The sequence below is a fragment of the Drosophila subobscura genome, chromosome A (assembly GCF_008121235.1).
Source record: "Drosophila subobscura isolate 14011-0131.10 chromosome A, UCBerk_Dsub_1.0, whole genome shotgun sequence".
NCBI classification, from domain to species: Eukaryota; Metazoa; Arthropoda; class Insecta; order Diptera; family Drosophilidae; genus Drosophila; species Drosophila subobscura.
This window is the reverse complement of record NC_048530.1, coordinates 15,724,590-15,731,463: the sequence shown is the minus strand read 5'-3', so window position 1 is coordinate 15,731,463 and position 6,874 is coordinate 15,724,590. Positions and strand designations below refer to the sequence as shown.

Sequence of the window (6,874 nt, the reverse complement as noted above, 5' to 3'; positions counted from 1 at the left end):
AAGTTGACCAATTATGCAGGATTTTCCAAATAAATCCAAGTTCCAAAATCGGGAACAATACTCCAGATGAACGGTTAAAATGTCCAAAAGTGGGGCGTCACCAAATGGTGATTGATGATGTAAAATTGGTCGCCAAGTTGACCAATTATGCAGGATTTTTCAAATAAATCCAAGTTCCAAAATCGGGAACAATACTCCAGATGAACGGTTAGATGTCCAAAAGTCGGGGGTCACCAAATGTACGAAACAAATGAATCTGTTGATGTAGATTCACTTGGTTCTGGTGATTGTCAATATGACAATCGTATGCTGAAAATAGAAATGTGTATGCCACCGGTTCATGTACCAGTAACAAAAGGTCGCCGCAATCGGTACTTGAACAAATTGGGCTTCGGAGATGTGAATACGTCAGAGTTTTCTTTCGTACTGATTTTATTTGGTAAAATGTGAGGTTTATATACAATTTCTAGTAGTACACTTGTTTACTTAGGATCATAGGCTTGTGTAATTAGATCTAATAATAAGTGGGTATGGAAATATTTATTTATGACCTTCACTGCATGGGTCCGGGTGCAAAGGTCCGTGGGTCAGGTCTAAGATATTTTTATCACTGTCGTAAAACTAATCTCCTGCAGATGGTGTGACCTTTTTTCCAACTGCAGATTATCTTGCATGTAATTTATGACTGTGTAACATGATTATGTGCATGCATGTGCATGCACTTGAATATTTATTTGGGTCAGCGGTGCATATCTCATATTTCTTGTGTTAGTCTGAGAATATTTATTTAGGTTGCTAAGAATTCTTAATACCTAATAACAAAGATAAAATTTAGGTCTAACCATACGGTTTGATGTTTAAATCTAAATCGTACATTCACGGTATATTTACAAAAAGAAAAAAGTATATTTCGGTATATTTCCGGGAGCCTCACGGTGTACTTTATCGACTATTCCGCGGTGACTCTGCTTACCATTGTCTGCAAAAAGAAAAATCGAATAAATTTGTATTTGGGCGTGTTAAATAAAGTAAACAAGCATCATGCTCTACCTGGAGGACTACCTGGAGATGATAGAGCATCTGCCACAGGAGCTGCGGGACCGTTTCACCGAAATGCGAGAGCTTGATCTGGCCGTGCAGAGTGAGTGCCTGAGTGCCAGAGTGCCACCCCCACACCCTGGGAACACACCCCAAAAACAAATGAAAACACTTTTGAAGCTAATTTCATTTTTCTGCACAACAGACAACATGGACTCGCTGGACAAGAAGTCGCATTTGTTCTTCAAGCAGTGCAAGCGCGACGAGCTGCAGCACGAGTCCATGGACACGGAGTTCCACAGCCTGCGGGCCGAGTACTTCAAAGTGATGGAAGATGCGGACGAGAAGGTGGCCATTGCCACACAGATACACGAGCTGGTGGAGCGCTACCTGCGCCGCCTGGACAGCGAACTCTTCAAGTTCAAGTGCGAACTGGAGGCGGACAACAACGGCATCACCGAGATCCTGGAGCGACGCTCCCTCGAGCTCGACGGCAACTCCACGGCCGCCACTGCCCTGCTGTTGAGCATGAACCAGAAGGAGAATCGCTACTACGGCGCCAGTTCCATCAACAGCGCCGCCGGCATCATCACCAGCACAGGCAGCATTGGCACGGGCCCCACAAATCTCGGCCTGCCGAGCACTCCCGGCGGCGGTGGCGTCACAGGCGGCGCTCTCACCACCAGCCTGGCCGGATCCCATCTGAGCAGCAGTCAGCGGCATCGCAAGCTGGAGAAGCGGCGCGAGACCATTTGCACTGTGCCCGTGCAGGAGAAGCGGGCAAATCTGAATCATTCGCTGCCCACCGTGAACGCAGGCGCCGCTGCCTCAGCCTCATCCTCATCCTCCGCAGTCTCTGCGGCAGCAGCAGCAGCGGCAGCAGCAGCCGCCGCTGGTTTGGCCGTACATCCCGCACATGCAGCGGCCGCGAGCAATCACGTGACCAACAGCATCGCCGCCACCCATCTCACGCTGCCAGTGGCCGTGGGGGGCGTGACCGGTGGCGTCGGAGGCGTGGGTGTGGTTGGTCCCGCCAGCAGTGGGTTGGGCAACAGCTCGCTGGTAGGCAACGCCTCCGTGGTACGTCAGCTGCCAACGAACCTCAGCCAGCACGCGGGACACGCAGGACACTCGGGTCACAGCGTGCTCAACAGCTCGGCGGTGGCCGTGGCAGCTGCGCTATCATCCACAGGCGTGGCAGCAGCACCCAGCCATGGCCACAGCCACGGACACAGCCACAGCCATGGGCACGGGCATGGACACGGCCAGACGCACAGCCACAGCCATGGCCATGGCCATGGGCACGGGCACGGCTCGCACGCGTCGAACAACACCACTGTGACGTACAATCTGCAGCAATTGGGCGGCGGAACGGCGGCATCCAGTGCCATTGCTGCGGCCGCCAGCCAGGCCATTGTCGCCACACAGCAGATGCAGCAGGGGCGACGCACGGCGAGCTTGAAGGCCAGCTACGAGGCCATCCATGGAGCTGGCACCACCACCGACTTCTGGTCGAATGCCGGGCAGAGTTCGCTGCAAACTGGAGGCGCAACAGTGGGCACAGCATCGACACTGGTCACGGCAGGCGGTGGAGGAGGAGCAGCAGGAGCAGGAAGCGCCGCCGCAACGCATCACCACCATCAGCAGCAGCAGCAGCAACAGCAGCAGCAGCATCACGGCAGCAGCAGCCACCACAGTCACCACAGCAGCCATGGGAGCGGCAGCAGCAGCCACCACCATCATCACCATCATCATCAGGACAAGAAGCAGAGCAAGAAGAAGCTAAGCGCCAGCATTGCGACAATGCCCGCGGCGATTGCTGTACAATCGGCACTGGCGGGCTCCTCCTCGGGCAACTCCATTGCCTCGTCGTCCTCCTCCCTGAGCGTGGACTCTGTAGACATGCTGTCGAGTGGTGCGGCAGCTGCTGCCGCCGCCGCCGCCGCTGCCGGCGCCAATATGAGCGGCATGGGCATGTCGCATGGCACACAGGCTTTGAGCACGGCCGCTGGCGGCATGAGCGGCGCCAATCATGTGGTGACCACCACCACAATGGCCGGCAATGTGGGCACTGTGGGAGCGACCATTGGCCTGACGCCCACAGCGCTGGTGCCGGGCTCAAATCTGAACATTGGCGAGATGGGCATCGTGCTGGAGCAGCCGAACGAGGGCGAATGGTCGTACGATCCGAATGAGCCGCGCTACTGCACCTGCAATCAGGTGTCCTATGGCGATATGGTGGCCTGCGACAATGATGCCTGTCCGTTCGAGTGGTTCCACTATCCGTGCGTGGGCATTACGCAGCCGCCGAAGGGCAAGTGGTTCTGCCCCAAGTGCACCGCCACCATGCGGCGGAGGGGCAATCGCAAGAACTGAGGCTGACTCCGGTTGCTGGCGCCCTTCCGTGGTAGAGGGTGGCTGCGACGCTAGCGAGTATCCAATTAACAATGTCTACCCAGAGAATAATAACTTACAAAATACATACAAATAGAATACAACAAACCTCAAATATGCAAACGAATCTTTGACGCCCAACAATCGAAAGCTATCGATAGGCATGCGCAGTGCCAGCCATGACCTAGGTTTCTTTTGTGTTTGTTTTGATTGCAACCAGGGTGACCATTTACGGTATATGATATACGTTTCGGAGTATTTCAGCTTCGAAAATGAGTTTAGATTAAATTCAATCTATTAAATTCAGTCTTTGAGGTAATTTAAAAAATATAGGGTATAAAAACTCCCACACGCCTGTTCTTTTCAATTTTCCCTCTGGGAGATTTTCTCTCTTTTCCGCATAGAATTTTGTAGACAATCCAATAAAAGGAAGTCATGAAATCGAGCCAATCTGTTGCAGAATTGTTCAATGAATCGGTTAAATTTATAGTTTTAGCGCTGGGAATCTTAAATAGCTGGTAATATTACATGGAACATCAAAATGGAGGCAAATTCTTGTCTTTTACGGTGCATTTTGAAAATGAAAAGGTAAACTTCGCTATATTTTTGAGGGTCGTGCGGTATATTTGGTCAGCAAGTCCGCGGTCACACTGCTGCAAGTTGCAACCCCCACCCACTACTTTACGGCACAAACGAAAATTTTCACTATCACTGGTCACTGGTCGCTTTTCCGAGCTTTTCGTCCTGTCCCAACAACAGTGAAGTGCAGCAGCAGCAGCAGGAGTGGGCGTCTCGTCGCATACAGCCAACGGGGCCTGAGAAACTTGTGCACCAAACACACAACAAAAAAGCAAACAAAATGAGCTACAATGAGAAAACCGAAAGCATCAGCAAGGAGGAATGGCTGCAGCGTCTCGAGCAGTTCCCCTTTAAGCAGGCGGACATGAATCGCCTGATTATGAACTACCTTGTCACTGGTAAGCGAGAAATTGCGCATCCAAAAAAGTCCCACATACATCCAGCCCGCCCACACATACACTCACACACACATGCATACGTCCCTCTGTTCGCTGTTGCATCGATTATTCCCGTTTTGTTCCCGTTTCGTTTCGTTCACCGTTTACCGTTTTCACAGAGGGCTTCAAGGAGGCTGCCGAGAAGTTCCAACACGAAGCCGACCTCGAGCCGAGCGTGGAGCTAAACAGCCTCGACGACCGCATCCTCATACGCGAAGCGGTGCAGGCGGGCCGTGTGGAGGAGGCCACCCACCTGGTGAATCAACTGCATCCGGAGCTGCTCGGCGGCGATCGCTACTTGTTCTTTCACTTGCAGCAGCTGCAACTAATCGAACTGATACGCGCCGGCAAGGTGGAGGAGGCCCTGGCCTTTGCCCAGAGCAAGCTCTCCGAGTCCGGCGAGGAGGCCATGTTCGAGCTGGAGCGCACGCTGGCCCTGCTCGCGTTCGAGAAGCCCCAGGAGAGTCCGTTTGCCGACTTGCTGGAGCAATCGTATCGCCAGAAGATTGCCAGCGAGCTCAATTCGGCAATTTTGCGTTGCGAACACAGCGAGGATTCCACGCCCAAGATGATGTTCCTGCTGAAGGTTATACTCTGGGCACAGTCCAAGCTCGACAGTCGCTCCATAAGCTATCCGAAGATGAAGAACCTCGAGACGGCGCAACTTGAGCCAAAGTAGAGACCATTCCCCCCGTACCCGTACCCCTACCCTTACCCCTACCCCTCTAAGGATCACTCACTTCTATTGTATCCTTTCTCATTCTTTGTTTTTTTTTATAATATGAAATGTATGTATGTATGCAGTGTAGGATTTATGCAGTGTTTAAGAAGTAAATAAGTTAAAGGAAAAAGCCATCTCTGGGCCACCCAAAACGACAAAAACTCCAGTGTTGCGGCGGGGCTGTGCAGGAGGGAGCAGCAATCACCAACCAAAGAGCATATCCAATGCCTTGTCCACCAGGCCGGTGCTCTTGGTGGGCATATCCGTGGCCGGTACCACTTTGGCATCGTTTTGTGCCAACTTGTAGGACTGCTGCACAAATGGACGAATTTTTGGCGTGTGTGGACTCTGCAGTAGACTCTGCTCGCCGAAGGACGGCGACGTCGCTGAGGACTCGTTGCAGTTGTTCTCCTTGTCGACGATGGATTTGTCGGTGCAGCGTGCGACGCCCACCATGACATTGCCGCCGATGATCTTTTGATTGAAGTTCAGTGCCTTGTCGCTCTCGATGCGCGAGGAGAAGCGCACGTGCATCCAGTTGCCGTTCTTGGGGGCATGCGACACCTGCACTATGGTGCCGCAGAGCGTGAAGTGCTGCAGCACCATGGAGCTGCTGCCGGGCACATAGCCGAAAATGGTTACCCAAAAGTCACCGAGCCGTGAGCGTGGGCGTGGCGTATTGGGCGCATACGGGTCGTTGATGAGGTAGCTCTGGTTGTGATTCTGGTGGCTCTGGTTGAGGCTGAGATTCAGATTCTGCGACTGATTCAGCATGCTCAGATGATGGCGCTGCGGTGTGTTGTTCTGCTGCTCACGCAGCGACTCGAATAGCCCCTGGGTGGGTGGCCCTGTCTGGTGGTTGTGGCTGCTGACACCCGACAGCGACACATTGGCAGGGCTGTGGCCATGGCCACCGGACCCATGCGGACCGCCACCAGGGCCGAAGAACGTGCTGATCCCGGAGCGGTTAAAGTCGTGAGCGGATGAGCCGGTGGGTGATGTGGCTGCAAGAGCAACTGGTTGGGATGTGCTGCAATGCTGGCAATTATTATCGAGCGCTTACCAAAACTAACGTTGTAGCGTCCCGGCTTCGGGGAGAGCGTGTTCTTGTGCGGCGTCATGGCCTGAGGATCGCCCATCAGGAACGGGGGCAGGTACTGGCCCTGGCTGCTGTTGGGGCTGTTCACGGGACTACCCAGAGTCATGGGTTCCATTTTGCGGCTTGGCGAGATAACACAAAAAAACAAACAACGAAAGAATTTACAAAGTTGATCTGGCAATTGTTTGATGTATCAAATGTATCGATAGGCAGCACAGAGCGAACAAGCATTGTTCGTGGCCGATATCGCTTCAAATAAATCCAGCTATCGATGTAAAGAGTCTGTATGAGCTCTCATACATTTGACGCATAAATGAGTGTGAGAGGGATTTCAATTTTCCAGCGGGATATTTTAAAAATTCAAACACAAATTTTTAAAATATAAGGTCATAAGGTATACAAACCAACAAAAATTAGTATTTAAAATACGTCAAATTAATTCTTCAAACGAAAATAATTATTGTTTCAGTGGTGAAAAACTTTTTGCGCTAGTAATATAAAATAGAACATCAAAATCGAGGAATCTGATTTAAGCAACGGTATATTTTACGGTATATTTTGAAGATTCAATGGTATATTTTGGTATATTTGCGAGGCCCTGACGGT

At 51.7% G+C, this 6,874-nt stretch overlaps 3 protein-coding genes across 3 annotated transcripts; 2 read left to right on the top strand and 1 right to left on the bottom strand.

Moving 5' to 3' along the window:
• The first annotated feature begins 945 nt into the window (after positions 1 to 945).
• On the top strand, positions 946 to 3,547 carry LOC117903832 (inhibitor of growth protein 3). Its single transcript, XM_034816283.1, has 2 exons — positions 946 to 1,141; positions 1,244 to 3,547. The coding sequence occupies exons 1-2, from the start codon at positions 1,042 to 1,044 to the stop codon at positions 3,412 to 3,414; spliced, it is 2,271 nt and encodes a 756-aa protein (XP_034672174.1). The 5' UTR covers positions 946 to 1,041; the 3' UTR covers positions 3,415 to 3,547.
• Positions 3,548 to 4,079: 532 nt separating this feature from the next.
• Positions 4,080 to 5,320, top strand: LOC117903830 (glucose-induced degradation protein 8-B homolog). Its single transcript, XM_034816282.1, has 2 exons — positions 4,080 to 4,409; positions 4,568 to 5,320. Exons 1-2 carry the CDS (start codon positions 4,292 to 4,294, stop codon positions 5,125 to 5,127), a joined length of 678 nt encoding a protein of 225 aa, XP_034672173.1. The 5' UTR covers positions 4,080 to 4,291; the 3' UTR covers positions 5,128 to 5,320.
• Positions 5,236 to 6,495, bottom strand: LOC117903829 (nucleoporin Nup35). Its single transcript, XM_034816281.1, has 2 exons — positions 6,233 to 6,495; positions 5,236 to 6,173 (listed from the first exon to the last, which is right to left on the bottom strand). Exons 1-2 carry the CDS (start codon positions 6,381 to 6,383, stop codon positions 5,371 to 5,373), a joined length of 954 nt encoding a protein of 317 aa, XP_034672172.1. The 5' UTR covers positions 6,384 to 6,495; the 3' UTR covers positions 5,236 to 5,370.
• Between the last annotated feature and the right edge of the window lie 379 nt (positions 6,496 to 6,874).

Coding starts and splice junctions, on each gene's coding strand:
- LOC117903832 (XM_034816283.1), top strand. CDS start 1,042: ATGCTCTACCTGGAGGACTACCTGGAGATGATAGAGCATCTGCCACAG. Junction 1,142..1,243: donor GCTTGATCTGGCCGTGCAGA/GTGAGTGCCTGA, acceptor TCTGCACAACAG/ACAACATGGACTCGCTGGAC.
- LOC117903829 (XM_034816281.1), bottom strand. CDS start 6,383: ATGGAACCCATGACTCTGGGTAGTCCCGTGAACAGCCCCAACAGCAGC. Junction 6,174..6,232: donor ACGCTACAACGTTAGTTTTG/GTAAGCGCTCGA, acceptor TTGCTCTTGCAG/CCACATCACCCACCGGCTCA.
- LOC117903830 (XM_034816282.1), top strand. CDS start 4,292: ATGAGCTACAATGAGAAAACCGAAAGCATCAGCAAGGAGGAATGGCTG. Junction 4,410..4,567: donor TATGAACTACCTTGTCACTG/GTAAGCGAGAAA, acceptor CCGTTTTCACAG/AGGGCTTCAAGGAGGCTGCC.